At 35.8% G+C, this 16,575-nt stretch overlaps 1 protein-coding gene across 1 annotated transcript in view; it reads left to right on the forward strand.

Moving 5' to 3' along the window:
• PCDH15 (protocadherin related 15) overlaps positions 1–16,575 on the forward strand; it is a 1,792,715-nt gene that overhangs the window by 1,482,415 nt on the left and 293,725 nt on the right. Inside the window, exons 21-22 of the mRNA XM_055560763.1 lie at positions 4,077–4,170; positions 11,707–11,835. Of these exons, the coding sequence (XP_055416738.1) occupies positions 4,077–4,170; positions 11,707–11,835 (223 nt within the window). The remainder of the gene's footprint in view (positions 1–4,076; positions 4,171–11,706; positions 11,836–16,575) is intronic.

Raw genomic sequence — 16,575 nt, forward strand, 5'->3', positions numbered from 1 at the left:
AGGACTATAGCCTTAGTGTTTGGTGAGGGAATTCTGTGCAATACAGTTAATATAATTGAGGTTAAATTCACATAGTATAAAATTTACTATTTTAAAGTAAAAAGTTCAGTGGCATTTAGTAGACTCACAATGTTCTACAACTATCAGTTCTATCTAATTCCACAGCATGACCATCATCCCAAAAGGAAACACAAAGCCGTTAAGCAGTTACTCCCTACCTGCCCTTCTCCTCAGCCACCGGCAGTCACCTAATTATGTGCAACTTCTATGTATTTATTTATTTCAGATATTTCCTATAAACAGAATGACACAATAGGTGACATTTTGTGTCTTACTTTTTTCACTAGGCCTAAAGATTTCAGAGTTCTTCCATGTTGAACCGTATCTCTGTACTTTATTTCTTTTTACAACTGCATAATATTCTGTTACATGTATACACAGCAATTTGCTTATCCATTCATACATTGGTGAAAATTTGGACTGCTTTTCTGTTTTGGCTATTGTTGATACTGTATGTGTGTGTGTGTGTGTGTGTACTTTTCAATACTAAGCAACTTTTTTCAGTTCTTTTGAATATATACCCAGAATTGTAACTGCTGGGTCATAATATTGTAATTATTTACTTTTTGAGGAACTGTCAAACTGTTTTCCATAGTGACTGAACCTTTTTACATTCTCACCAGCAATATAGAAGGGTTGCCTCCATGTTTTCATTAACACATTATTTTCCCCTCCTGTTTTGTTAATTGTAGCCACCCTAGTGAGTATGAAGTACTATTTCATTGTAATTTTGATTTGTTATTTCCCTGATGACTAATGATGTTGAGCATGTTTTCATGTGCTTATCTGCTATTTGTGTATCTTCTTTGGAGAAATAGCTATTCAAATCCTTTAACTATTTTTAAATTGAATTGTTTCTTTTGTTTTTGAGTTGTACCAAGTCCTTTATGTATGTGGGGAACCGACTCTTATCAGATATATGACTTGTAAATATTTTCTTCATTTTGTAGGATTTTTTCACTTTATTGATATTGTAGTTTCATACACAAAAAATTAACTTTGAGGCAGTCCAACATATAGTTTTTCCTCTTGCTGTTCATGCTTTTGTTATCATATTTAAGATTCCATTGTCAAGCTCCAAATCATGATTTATCTCTATGTTTTTGTCTAAGAGTTTTATGGTTTCAGTACTTACATATGGATTGTTGATCCATTTTGAGTTTTCTTAGTATGGTTTTTTAATACATTCTTTTGCATGTACAGCTCCTGTTGCCCCAGCAATCATTTGTTGAAGAGACTTTTCTTTCATATTGAATGATCTTGGCATTCTTTTGAAAATCAGTTGGTCACAGACACATAGGTTCGTATACGGACTCTCAATTCTATTCACCAGGATACTTAGGCATTTTTGAATGCCCTAAATTTCCAAGAAAGTCTCTACTCAGTTTTCCCTTCCAGGCTTTTGGTTTTCTTATGCCTCAAACACAATCTATTGCCTTAGGTGACTGCAGATTGCTCCCTGACTTACACTGTTTTCCAGGAATACCCACTGCTTTTTCGCCTGGAGTGAATTCTGCTTTTTAGGCAAAACAAAGACAAAAGCTATGTTATCCCTTCAGGCAGCCTTTAAGACCAGTTGGAATAGACGAATCCAATACGTTGTGAATAAGGGTAGTTTTGCTGCCTCAGACACAAGGACTAGAGTATCACACTGGGGGTGCTGATCACCATTTTTAAGACCACTCTAAGTCAGGAAGAGATGGGGCAAGGACAAGTAAAAAGGGAACACATCTTTATTATTAGCAATTTTTAAAGTTCCCTTTTCCTTAAATCTACCTCCATTTGGGTGCTGTCAACGCTTGACTATTTTCTAGAGTCCTATCAAAGATGCTTCATTTTTCGACACTTCTTTAGAGAGAACATCACTTCAAGCTGTCTGGGTCACCATTTTTACTGATTTTGTCCTGTGCAATAGATTTTCAATTATGTAAAATTCAATTAGCACTATTACTGATGTTTTACCAGGAGGGAGTCTTACGTATTTTTAGTGTATTACTGATAAGATTTGCTGCATTCCTAAATGTAGCCTAATGTATTGTGCCCTATAGCTTCCATCCAGCAGATAGCAGAGTCCTCCTTTCCAGTTATTTCTGGAATTTCATGAAAGGATGCTTGTGCGGACTCATAAACTAGTCTTTCAGCTATAAATACCCAAAGACCATTACCTATTCTTTCTCTATTTTTCCATCTCACAAGTATCCTGTCTCTACTACACTGGAACACAAGGCACATATCATCTTAAGCAAAGGACTATTTCCATAATAATCATGAGGCCATGAAAAATAAGCTATTTAGGTATAATATGGCTCTAAATTCTTATGAAATATAAATTTCTAGTGATTTTCTAATTTAATATACAAGGAATGTTATAGTCTTGAACTTTAAACTGAGGAGGAAAATGGAAAACAATAACTCAATTTTTTTTCTTCCTTTCATTGTACTGTGGATAAGTTTTAAGGTTTTCTATTTCTCAAGTTAACTTGTGAATAAGTCTCAGAAGTAATAAATGCCTTACTTTTCTCTTTGAATGTCATTTTAGAATGAGATTATTCAAACCATTTAGTGTGGGAAGTTGATCCAAACCTGATTATTATGAACTACTCTGGGAATTGGTTTCAGTTATTTAACAAAACAGTTTAAGATGCACCAGAAGCAAAGTCAATTTTTTATAGTCATAACATATGTTTAAAACATTTTTTTTAGTCCATATCAATAACAACAATAAAACAAATAGAATAACTGCAACTCTGATCTTGATTCCTTGGCATTGACTCTCTGTACTCAACTAGCATATGTGGTGTGAATTGTTTCAATTTCACTGTAGGGACAAAAGCACTTGCATTAAAATGAAAGCTTTTTATCTATCAGAAACAATGTGCTTTTATACTTGAATATTTTAATGTTTTGTTAAATCAATGTAACCTCTCCTCAAAGTAGATGCTTATTAGGCCTTAATTAAAATATCATACACAATATTAAACTGGAATGTCTAAGACATAAATGTAGAATTTGTTTTAAGAACATTATAAGTGACAAACTGTTATAAAACAAATTACTTGGGAGGATAAAATCTTAAATGTTTCAAAGTATGTATTCTAAACAGTGAAAAGGTTGATTTAAAAATACTCTAAGTATGAGAATTTTCACAAAGGCTGATCATCTCCCATTATACATAATGCTTAAGAAATGTCTAAATCTCAAGAGAATAACAAAATGGTTAAATTGTAGTATGACAACAAAGGCATTTGTTTTTATAAAATATAAAATGAGAGGATGAGTGCTCATAAAGTTATATTATCTTGAAAAGAATGTAAATATGAAGCCTAAGTGCTCTTTTGAAAGTAATTATAATGTATTTAAATATGGTTATAATAGAAAATAAAAAAGAAACACTAAAAAATAACCCACAATATCTGTGAAAATTTTGATAATTCCACTGTGTATTTTCCAATTTTCTACAATAAGCCTCAGTCATATTGAAATTTGTTAAAAAAAAAAAAGGAAAAATAAATTTTAATCTCTAAGTTTTATCAAAGGTGAAATGTAGATGTTTGCATTTCCATAGTGGTCACATATGTGACAATGAATGGGAGTGGTGATATATTGCTAGATTAAAAAAACGACTTCTTTACTCATAGGATTTTGGAACTGCTAAAGATTAATGGACTCTTTTACCTTGGAAATAATCACAACAAGATAGATGTCTTTCTTCCTGGGATGAATTAGGCAATATCCACCCCACCCCCTCGCCCCCAACCCTTGGAGGCTATAGAATCAACCCAGTTACCTTATTTAGTTTAGCAATTTTTCATTATTGCTAAGAAGCTCAACAGCTTTAAAAGCCTTTTTCAATTTTCAGCATGAATCCTAGAAACAAACATGTTAAATACTCAAGCTATGTTTGTGGAAGGGGGAAAAAAAGAAACTATCAAGAGTAGTTCACAACAGTAGGAAGACTCCCAGTGATGTAATATCTTTCTGTGCCTCATCTGTTTGTTTGTTTTCTCTGTTACTAGTACTGGGATTCTAACCTTAGGGAAAGCCCTGGACAGGGAAAGCACTGACCGCTACATTCTGATCATCACTGCTTCTGATGGCAGGCCAGATGGGGTGAGTACTCTCTTGGGGAAAGGGTTTTAAAAATAGTACTAAAGAAATTGGGAAAACCTTATAGTTCTACTCTCTGAAATGATTTGTTACAACCATTAATTCGTGAATTAGTCTTTTTTTTTCACTTGGAAAAGCTACTTAAAATTACTCGAAGTGTTTTTCTTTTTAAATGAGCTCTTTTAATTGATGAAACTATACTCTGAACTTGTTATGCAGCTGAAACTTTTGACTTGATAGAATAATAGACACCTGGGATTAGCTTTCTTACCCAATTTATGAGGAAAGTTAAATCTAACTTAGTGTAAGACGTATTTCATTGCGTCCATCACCAGCTCAGCCTGGCAGGTCTGGCAGTTTTACCATTTAGGAATCAAGTTCCTTGTTGTCACTTTTTTGAGGGCAGGGGACAGTGGGTGGAAGGTAATTTGTGTATAAATATGGTGAAGCACTCAGGAAACCAAGTTGACTGTTTCCACAGGTTATTTGTAAGCAGCAGAATATTGACTAATCTTTGATGATTGAAGTGGTTTAAAAGGGCCCATAATTCTAGAGAAGATAAGTTTCTTTTGCATCTGAAAATCAATACTAAAAATAAATAAATTATTTACTTATGCAGGAGTATTTTAAAATCACTTGGTTGCATTCAATCCACCTATCCACAACTACCACCATTCTGATTTTTAAGTAATATGATAATGCATTTGTTGGCAACGATGTTTTAGTCTTTTTTGCCACCATTTTGGTGTTACAAAGTGGTTTTTTTCTTTAGTCAAGTGCTTTTGGGCTTCCCTGGTGGCTCACATGGTAAAGAATCTACCTGCAATGTGGGAGACCTGGGTTCAATCCCTGGGTTGGGAAGATCCCCTGGAAAAGGGAACAGTTACCCACTCCAGTATTCTGGCCTGGAGAATTCCATGGACAGAGGAGCCTGGCAGGGTACAGTCCACGGATTTTCAAAGAGACACATCCAAGTGACTTTTACTTTCACTTATGGGTCAACTGAACACTGTTCTCTGGAAATAATTTCAAATTCAGTGTAAATGTCTAGGTAATACTCACCCAACTCAAACAGCAGCATATTTCCAGTTTACTTGACATAACTTCTTTGATCAAAAAATAGACTGAGGGAGCATATAATACTCTCCGCACACTTATTTGTAGAGAATCGCTGTGGAAAGTTTATTGTGGTCAGAACATACAAATTGATACTAGGCAGTTTTATCATCTTAATTAAAAATAACAAAAATAGATAATGATAACTATTTAAATTTTGTAATTGCAGTCTGCCCATAATAAGCTATTTTTCAAACATTAGATAACAGCTCTATGTGAAATATAAAATATGCACAACACTTTTAGTAAATAGTAAACCCAAGTGTAAGCACTTAGAGATTAGACAAGTGAGTAAAAATAAAGTCTAAGGTTAATTTTTACATATTCAATCCCCTTAATTAATATAATGTGTCTGTGTAAGACATATGTAAAGAAGTCAGTGAGAGTCTTAAGAAGAAAATGATTGAAAACTTGACTTAATGATGAAAGATTGATGGGTAAATTGGCTGGGAAATAATTGAGGGGGAAAATTCTATGGAAAGGGAGGAATTATTCAGCACAGATTAAGGGGTATAGTTAAAGTAAAGATAATAAGGAGGTTTTACCTCAACCATTTATGAATCATAAATTAATGGAAATAATACCATTAAGACTTCCTACCATTGGCTTTAAAAGGAAGATTTCCTTGACAAGAATAAAGATGGAAAAGAATTGATGCTTTTGAACTGTGGTGTTGGAGAAGATTCTTGAGAGTCCCTTGGACTGCAAGGAGATCCAACCAGTCCATTCTAAAGGAGATCAGTTCTGGGTGTTCTTTGGAAGGACTGATGCTAAAGCTGAAACTCCAGTACTTTGGCCACCTCATGCGAAGAGTTGACTCATTGGAAAAGACTCTGATTCTGGGAGGGATTGGGGGCAGGAGGAGAAGGGGACAACAGAGGATGAGATGGCTGGATGGCATCACCGACTTGATGCACATGAGTTTGAGTGAACTCTGAGAGTTGATGATGGACAGGGAGGCCTGGCATGCTGCAATTCATGGGGCTGCAAAGAGTTGGACATGGCTGAGTGACTGAACTGAACTGATTAAGCTATCTGTCATCATATCAGTCTACTAATTATGACTTTGCCCACATCAAAAACTGAAAATAAGTTCTGGCTAACTTTAGTGGTTTAGTTCTTTGTAGAACATTTTTTTTTAATTTTTTTTCAGTTATTTGCTTGTTAATTTCTATTCTCCTTGGCCAGGACATTGAGCATTTCTAATTCCCCCAATTTTTCTTTCTATAAGAATGAATATGATATTATACATGTTTCAATGCCATGTGGGAGGGGAGTTCAGGATTGGGAACACATGTACACCTGTGGGGGATTCATGTTGATGTATGGCAAAACCAATACAATATTGTAAAGTAATTAGCCTTTAATTAAAATAAATAAATTTAAATTAAAAAATGAATATGAAATAAAATTCTGATTGTTTTAAGCAAATTTGTTTTATTTACAGAAGTTTGTATCAGTAGAGAAAGAAACATTTAAATTTCGAACAAAAGCTTCTTCAGTTAACGTCATCATTTATATAACTTTAGAGATTGACTTATACATGTGCACATATAGTGGGTGGTTTAAGAATAAAGTATTTACAAAATATAATAGTCTTATTTTTGAGAGCACTTTTCTTATGTAAGCATTTAAATGTATGTCCTTTGTAGACTTATAGTAAAATTTATATTTTAACTTTAATACTGATTGTTCTTAAGAAAGATATTTAATCAGTATGGAACCCTGGTAAATGGAATTTTCTTGTCAGAATCAACAGCTATGTATACAAGATAAATTGCAAAGATATAATTTGAATATTGCAGAAGAGAGTCAATTATTCTCATGGGTAGCCCAGAAATTTGTATTTTTAATGATGATTCAAGTAATCTTCAGATCACTTTCTAGAAATACATAAGCTTAAAGTTATTCTATATGTGTTGATTACATTTCTGCCAGATAAATGGCTATTTTTCATTTCATATACAGTCTCTAAGATATGGATAAATAGATCTATATGGTCCATAAACTGCAGCCTGAATCAGCACAGAAATGGTAGACTTGTTATTTAATTTCTTAGCTCACCTAGTGATCATTTCTCATCTATATCGCTCAGTTACAGATCACAGCCTTTCAAGACCCAGTATAATCTAAAATCATACCACTCCATAGTGTTAATAAGCAGAAGTTTAAAGAATAAGATGGACATCAGTACAGTAGATTGACAGGGAAATACAGATAATTTGGCACTTTATGCAAGCAATTAGTAAGAAGGTCAGCAAACTCTAATGTGGCAACTCTTGGATTTCAGGTCCAGGCTGTCCACTTTAATGTTTCATTCACTCTCAGGAAAATTGAGAGCTACTGCTACCATAAAGACACATCTTTACTGGCTTTAACAGTAACACAACTTTTAAACAAGATATAATATTTGTTAAACTGATTTTTGTTTTTAAAGCAATGTAGCTCTCTTAGAGAAATTTTGGAGACTATATTAATAAATCAATAAAAGTCAAAAGGAAAAAATAACAGGATCTGTATTTCACCTAATCATATAACATCTGAATTTATACATATCCATATATATCTACACACCAGTGTAAGTTGGTGTGCATGCATCCTTTAAATTAAATGATTTCATGGAAAGTGAACAGACCATAATTGTGCAACTTAATGAATTTTAACATAGTGAAAACACTTGTATGGTCACCATTCAGAGTGAGAAACAGAAATTAACACTCCAGGAGCCCAGCTTTACAGTCATACTATCCCTACTCTATCTTCTTCACAAAAATGATCCCTATCCTGACTTCTATCACATTGGAGAATTTGTGCCAATCTTTGAAATCTATATACTTGGAATCATGTAGTATATATTGTGTCTGACCTCATACACTCAATCTTATGTTCATGAAATTCGTTGATGTGACTATTTTTAATAGTAGTTTATGCATTCTTACTATGACTTGTTATTTAATTTTAGCAAAAAAATACAATATAATAATGGTTGGTGGGTGCTTAGTTTGCTTCCCGGCTTTGGCTCTACAACACCGTTCTGCTTGTCTTTGACATTTCTTTTTTTTTTTCTTATTGAAAGACATTTTTATTATTGGTGTTCCTGTTCTACCCAGGGCACTGGATGAGATGATGCTCTGTCCCTTGTCCATCTATGTCCTTGCTTGCTGGCTTCTTATCCCCCCAGTCCCTTCTTCGTTCCCCTAAGCCTTGTCCTTGTCTCTGACATTTCTTTAAGGAAAATTTTTATTGGAGTTTTAAATATAGAAATGTATTCAAAGCATACTGAATAACTATAAATTTTCACAAAATAAACCTATCAATGTAGCTAGTACACAAGAAAACTATTATTAATACCCAAGAATTCCTTCCTATGCATGGTAAATTTTTAATGACTGCTGGACATAATATATGAAAATTTATAGAGAGAATAAAATTATATTGCTCAAAAGAAGATTTACAATACATCTCTTAAAATAAGGACAGATCAGATAAATCCAACCAAAATTTGACTATTGAATTTTGATCTGAGTAAGGCCTGGTCTAGAACTTACGCAGTATTACTCACCAGTCATATCTGACTCTTTGTGACTCCATCACCAGGCTCCTCTGGCCATGGAATTCTCTAGGCCAGAATACTGGAGTGGGTTACCATTCACTTAAGGGGATCTTCTAGACCCAGGAATCGAACCTGGGTCTCCTGCATGTAGGCGGATTCTTTACCATCTGAGAAACGAGACTGATTGTTTACTCATAGAGGATAGAACTTCAATTATCCCAACAGGAAGGATGGGGTTTTACCACGACCTCTCCTCCTTTGTTGTTGCTCAGTCACTCAGTCATGTCCAACTATTTCTGGCCCTAAAGATTGTAGCACACCAGGCTTCCCTGTTCTTCACCATCTCCCAGAGCCTGCTCAAATTCATATCCATTGAGTTAGTGATGCTATCCAACCATCTCATCCTCTGTTGTTCCCTTCTCTTACTGTTATCAATTTTTTTCAAGCATCAGAGTGCTTTCTAATGAATTGGTTCTTTGCATCAGGTGGCCAAAGTGTTTAGCTTCAGCATAAGTCCTTCCAATGAATATTCATTTGATTTCCTTTAGAATTGACTGGTTGGATCTCCTTGCAGTCCAAGGGACTCTCAAGAGTATTCTCCAACACCAATACTTTGACACTCAGCCTTCTTTACAGTCCAAATTTCACATCCATACAAGACTACTGGAAAACATAGCTTTGACTAGACAGACCTTTGTCAGCAAAACAATGTCTCTGCTTTTCAATATACTGTCTACGTTTGTCACAGCTTTACTTCCAAAGAGCAAGTGTCTTTTAATTTCGTGGTTGCAGTCACCACCTGCAGTGATTTTGGGGCTCCCCAAAATGAGGTCTGTCACTGTTTCCATTTTTTCCCCATTTGGCATGAAATGATGGGACCGAATGCCATAATCGTTTTTGAATATTGAGTTTTAAGCCAGTTTTTTCACTCTCCTTGCTTCATCAAGAGACTCTTTGGTTCCTCTTCACTTTCTGCCATTAGTGGTGTCATCTGCATATCTGAATTTGTTGTTATTTCTCCCAGAAATCTTGATTCCAGCTTGTGCTTCCTCCAGCCCAGCTTTTCTCATGATGTACTATCCATATAAGTTAAATAAGCAGGGTGATAATATACAGCCTTGACATACTCCTTTCCCAATTTTGAGCCAGTCCATTGTTCCATGACAGTTCTAACTTACTTCTTGAGCTGCATATGTTTCATGGGAGGCAGGTGAGGTGGTCTGGTATTCCCATCTCTTCAAGAACTTTCCACAGTTTGTTGTGATACACAAGTCACAGGCTTTAGCGTAGTCAATGAAGCAGAAGTAGATGTTCTGGAATTCTCTTGCTTTTTCTATGATCCAACGGATGTTGGCAATTTGATCTCTGGTTCCTCTGCCTTTTCTAAATCCAGGTTGAACATATGGAAGTTCTCAGTTTACAAACTGTTGAAGTCTAGCTTGGAGAGTTTGGGTATTTCTTTGTTAGGGTGTGAAATGAGTGCAATTGTGTGTTAGTTTGCACATTTTTTGACATTGTCTTTCTTTGAGATTGGAATGAAAACTGACTTTTTCTAGTTTGTGGCCACTGCTGAGTTTTCCAAATTTGCTGGCATGTTGAATGCAGCACTTCAACAGCATCATCTTTTAGGACTTGACATTTCTCAGCTTGAATTCCATCACCTCCACTAACTTGGTTCATAGGGATGCTTCCCAAGGCCCACTTGACTTCGCAGTCCAAGATATCTGGCTTTAAGTGAGTTATCACACCATAGTCATTATCTGGGAAATCCAGTTTTTTGACATCCATAGTCCCATGACCACTGCAAAATTTCTTCAGATTCACTTCCTTTAAGTGATTTCTTTACGTTCAGTTCTCTAGTGTTTCACCCCACCTTACTTAAACAGATTAGGACAATTTTTTTTGTATTTTATAAAAAGAAATGTAAATAATTCACCCATGATAGTTTTATCCTGCTTTTTCCTCCTACTTATTATTTGCCTGTTATGGGTTTTTCATTTTCCAGACTAGCATCCTTGCTTTGTCTGATTTTGGTCTCAGCCTTCTGTGATCTTCCCCACCATGTGGCAGAGATGGGTGGAGGTCATAAACTATACTCAGGCTTTGATTAGAAAGAGCAGTTTCCATTTGCATCAGGTATGAAGATGTTCCTCGATTATGCAAAAGTCATTGACCTAAATTATATTCTCAGGTTGCATCAGGCCAGGGATTTCACCTTTTAGCCAGGAAGTACATACCACTGGTAGGGTTGCCCACTTACCATTTCCTTAGGCTGTATAACCATAAGGTTTTTTTTTTTTTTTTTTTTTTTTTTTAATTAGCAGTGTATGATACTCAGACTTTTGGTTTAGATGTGTATCTAGAAAATTACTAATGTAGTATTTTCTGGTAGTATTTCCTTACCTGAAAATACTCATTTGGTATACCATGTTATCTTATAATGTACTAGTTATATTTTTGAACAGTGCAACATGTACATGGTAAAAACTCCAGAAATGTTACATTTCAGAGAAAAAAGAGGTGCATGTGTATATAAATAAAAGCTTACCATCCATAAAATGTGAACAAGATAAAGGTAAAAGCACTTTCTGAAAGTAAGCCTCCAGGAAATACTTGACATTTTCAAGAAGATGCTTGCCCCTTAATGTCATCATTTGTTTTCCCCATCTGACTTTCATTTATTTATTTATTTTTGAGGCGTTTGAAGATTGCGAGCTTCCTTTTTTTTCCTTGTCTTTTTTTGGAAAGCTAAGGAATAGGAATGGTAATGAAATGCTTTTCAGATAGACAGATGCCCAGATAACCAATTAACTGACATCAAAATAAAAATAACTCCTCTCACATTTAATCACTTTTTTTTTTTCTTTAAGACCTCGACTGCCACAGTAAACGTGGTAGTGACAGATGTCAATGACAACGCACCAGTCTTTGATCCCTATCTGCCCAGAAACCTGTCAGTGGTAGAAGAAGAAGCCAATGCCTTTGTGGGTCAAGTAAGGGTAAGTGGAGTATGTATATGTATCTTAAATGTATTATTTATAAGTGAGTAAACATTTTACACTTTAATTTGAAAAGAGATTCAACTAATGCCAGGTGTTAAAAGATGGACATCAGAATTATTTGAAAGCAATCAGTAAAATTACTTGGGTATAAGGCAAGGTGGTAATAAAGTGCATTCATCTTTGATCACTGTGCTGGATAACGTTCAAGCCTTTTTTTTTTAAATTAATCATATTGTGTGCATTTCCGTTTAAGTTTTTAAGTTTGTTGATTTATATTTTATGACCATTGTGTAATTTAAACATTGATTTATTTGAGAGTATTATTTTCTTATTTAATATATATTTTTATTTTCTGAAATTACAAGAATTTTTAGAGAAGCATGTAATTATCCACAGGCTTCCCAGGTGGCGCTAGTAGTACCAGTAAGTATAAATTTGGAATTGCACACCCAGAACACAAGTGTTTAAATGTAAAGTCATTTGCTTGTGTAAACATATTTTTAGCATCTCCTGTGTACCTTAGGGATTTCCCTGGTGGCTCAGTGGTAAAGAATCCACCTGCCAATGCAGGAGATTCAGGTTCGATCCCTCCTCCTTGAAGATAATCTGGAGAAGGAAATGGCAACCCACTCAAGTATTCTTGTCTGGAAAATCTCATGGACAGAGGTGCCTGGCAGGCTACAGTCCATAGGGTTGCAAAAGAGTCAAACAGGACTTACTGACTAAATAACAAGTGTACCTTATATTTCAGATGCATTCCTGTCCAGTGTACTCAACACTCATTCCTAGGCATGTTCTCTTAATTTCTAACCAGAAATATTAGCCAGTTTTTGTTACCCTTTTGATGAATAATCCTGTTTTTCTTAAATCAGAGACAATGCTTTTTTCAGTTAGGGCATGCCTGGTCTTGAATATAGTGGTCTAGAAACCATAAGATGAAGGAAAATTTTGAAGGAACATACATGTATTTTGGAGTGCTAATCTCAGATAAGGCATCTATGTGATCTCTGTACAAAAAAACAATACACTTTCTTTCCCAAGTTCAGGTTTAGGATCCTACCTCTTTCCTCTCAGACCTTCAAGTTGTAAAAAAAGAGATTTGCTGTTGCTTTGCAGTAAATATCTACAATTCAACTACTATTACAGTCAAACAAAAGGTCCATTTTTTCAGTCCAGTCTCCTCTCTAACTTTAAAAAAGGAGAGTGTCTTTAAATACTGTCATGGAGAACTTATTATTTAGGCTTGGGCTCATCAGTTTTTTTTTCTGAGAGCACTGACAATACTTGCAAGAACCATCAACTCAATAGTCATTGTCATTGTGAATGTCACTATAGTTCTCAAATCCTGGAGAAATTGATGAGAGGCATGCATCCCCTTACACCTTTATACTTCACCACAAGAGAGAGTCTTGTAATTTTTTTGTTACAGCATGCCAGGTGGTCTTTATGTCATGTGGCCAAACAAGCCATTCAACTCCAGAATCCCACACAATACTTCTGGTATGAAAAGTTTTACTGTGGATTCTATAAGGAAAATTAAAAAAAAAAAAAACAAAAAAAAAAAAAAAAAAACCTAGAGACAAAGTTTCAGGTATAAATAGTTTCTTTCTGAGACCTTAAAGTAATACTAGTAGGGAAGTGAGGAAGTGGAAGTGAGGCAGAGAAGAGAAGGAAGCCAATAAAGGAATTGCAGTTCAGTTCAGTTCAGTTCAGTTGCTCAGTCCTGTCTGACTCTTTGAGACCCCATGAATTGCAGCAAGCCAGGCCTCCCTGTCTATCACCAACTCCTGGAGTTCACCCAAACTCATGTCCATTGAGTCAGTGATGCCATCCAGCCATCTCATCCTCTGTTGTCCCCTTCTCCTCCTCCCCTCAATCCCTCCCAGCATCAGAGTCTTTTCCAATGAGTCAACTCTTCGCATGAGGTGGCCAAAGTACTGGAGTTTCAGCTTTAGCATCAGTCCTTCCAAAGAACACCCAGGACTGATCTCCTTTAGAATGGACTGGTTGGATCTCCTTGCAGTCCAAGGGACTCTCAAGAGTCTTTTCCAACACCACAGTTCAAAAGCATCAATTCTTCAGCGCTCAGCCTTCTTCACAGTCCAACTCTCACATCCATACATGACCACTGGAAAAACCATAGCCTTGACTAGACAGTTAACCAGCTACAATTAAGAGAACTAGAACTTAATCCACAGGGAAAATTCTGGGAAATGACACAAAACACATTCCCCAGAATTATTGATCCTGAGAGTGATGAGACTGGTAATTTCATACACTAAAACCTGAGAGTTCTTGGTCAGTGATGCTGTGGATGGGGGCATATTTTCTGCACTTCCTGCCTCCAAGCAACCAGTTCTCTGCAACTCTGATATAAGGCCATCCAGTGAGACTGAAGTTACTAGCAGAGGGTAGTTGACCAGAGTGAATACTTATTCTGAGGAACATGTGTGGGCCATTGACAGCTTCTGTTAAACCAATCAAACAAAAGGACTAAATCTATGAGGGGCATGTGCTGAAAACAGAGAAAGAGAGGGATGTTGAAGTTGACTCATGAAGGATGCATACTGGTGAGAAGGCAATTGGGAGGGCATAGGGGTTTCCTTTCAAAAGAAAGGTGACAGAATGGATAATGTCATAATTATATTAAGTAAATTATGTCATATCATAAATGTTTCTCTATGCCATATAGGTGCTGAGGGAACCTCTAGAGGGTCTGGGATGGGGCACCACTAGATTATTATGTTATAATGATTACTCCTGAGTAGATTGTAATAGGAGATGATAAATCCAGAAAGCTGAATTGGAAGGCAAATATAATAATCCAGACATTGAAGCTTGAACTAATATAATAGTCTAATCATAATGAAAATTAAATTGCAGTTGTCAGTCTAGGATGCCACTTTGAAAACAACTGAACAAATTTTTGATTATATTTAGCAAGTATTCAGATAAAATAAACAGATATTAGAAATTTAGGAAAATTATCTTTCCATTTCTTTTAATTTAATTAGCATTGGAGAGCTAAGTAAAGCCCATAGGGAATAACACACATGAGCCCACAGCTCATAACACATACATAGACATTAGCATGCTGATTGATTTTTAATTTAAACTTTTTGTTTCTTTTAACTTTTCTTGCCACTTTTCCTAGGGATTCTTTATCTTGAAAGAATTGTAGCATTAATTTTTCTTTATTATCTTTTAGTTCTTAAACTTGATAAGAAATGATCTCTATAACTTTTCAGCATTAAAAATTGAAATATAGACTTCAGCACTCACAATTTGATAAAGCAATATTGTCCTGATTTTTAGGCAATAGCATGTTTTCATAAAGACTAAAATGAGTTTGAAAGTACAAAGGAGAAGGAAGATAACCAAAGAAGGTGCATCCAACTGATTCAGCACAGTTCCAGAGAAGTTGTAATGTTCAAAAAATGGAATTTTGATGCCTTGTAATGGTCTCCTGTTTTTACCTAATGATAATTATATAATACATTAATTTCATTAAATGGCTCAAGTTGTTATTTTTGTTGCTGTTCAATTGCTCAGTCATGTTTGAGTCTTGGCATCCCCATCGACTGTAGAATGCCAGGCTTCTCTGTTCTTCACCAACTCCCAAAGCTTGCTCAAACTCATGTCCATTGAGTCAGTGATGCCACACAACCATCTCATCCTCTGTCATCCCCTCCTCCTCCAGCCTTCAATCTTCAGCTCTTTGCATAGGTGATCAAAGTATTGGAGCTTCAGCTTTAGCATCAGTCCTTCTAATGAATATTCAGGATTGATTTCCTTTAGAATTGACTGGTTTGAAGTTAGAAAGATGGTAACAATAACCCTGTGTACGAGACAGCAAAAGAGACACTTATGTATAGAACAGTCTTATGGACTCTGTGAGAGAGGGAGAGGGTGGGAAGATTTGGGAGAATGGCATTGAAACATGTTAAATATCATGTATGAAACGAGTTGCCAGTCCAGGTTCGATGCACGATACTGGAGGCTTGGGGCTGGTGCACTGGGACGACCCAGAGGGATGGAATGGGGAGGGAGGAGGGAGGAGGGTTCAGGATGGGGAACACATGTATACCTGTGGCGGATTCATTTTGATATTTGGCAAAAATAATAGAATTATGTAAAGTTTAAAAATAAAATAAAATTAAAAAAAAAAAAAAAAGAATTGACTGGTTTGATCTCCTTGCAGTGCAAGGGTCTCTCAAGAGTCTTCTCTAACACCAGATCTCAAAAGCATCGATTCTTTGGTGTTCAGACTTCTTTATGGCTTAACTCTCACATCCATACATGACTACTGGAAAAACCATAGCTTTGACTAGATGGACCTTTGTCGGCAAAGTAGTCTCTGCTTTTTAATATGATGTCTGGGTTTGTCATATAGTGTTTCTTTCAAGGAGCAGGTGTCTTTTAATTCCATGGCTGCAGTCACCATCTGCGGTGATTTTGGAGCCCAAGAAAATAAAGTCTGTCACTGTTTGCATTGTTTCCCCATCTATTTGCCATGAGGTGATGGGACCGATCGCCATGGTCTTTGTTTTTTAAATGTTGAGTTTTAAGCCAGCTTTTTCACTCTCCTCTTTCACTTTCATTAAGAGGCTCTTTAGTTACTCTTCACTTTCTGTCATAAAAGTGGTGTCATCTGCATATCTGAGGTTATTGATGTTTCTCCTGGCAATCTTGTTTCAAGCTTATGCTCCAACCAGCCCAGCATTTCACATGATGTAC

The sequence above is a fragment of the Bubalus kerabau genome, chromosome 22 (genome assembly GCF_029407905.1).
Source record: "Bubalus kerabau isolate K-KA32 ecotype Philippines breed swamp buffalo chromosome 22, PCC_UOA_SB_1v2, whole genome shotgun sequence".
Classification (NCBI taxonomy): Eukaryota; Metazoa; Chordata; class Mammalia; order Artiodactyla; family Bovidae; genus Bubalus; species Bubalus kerabau.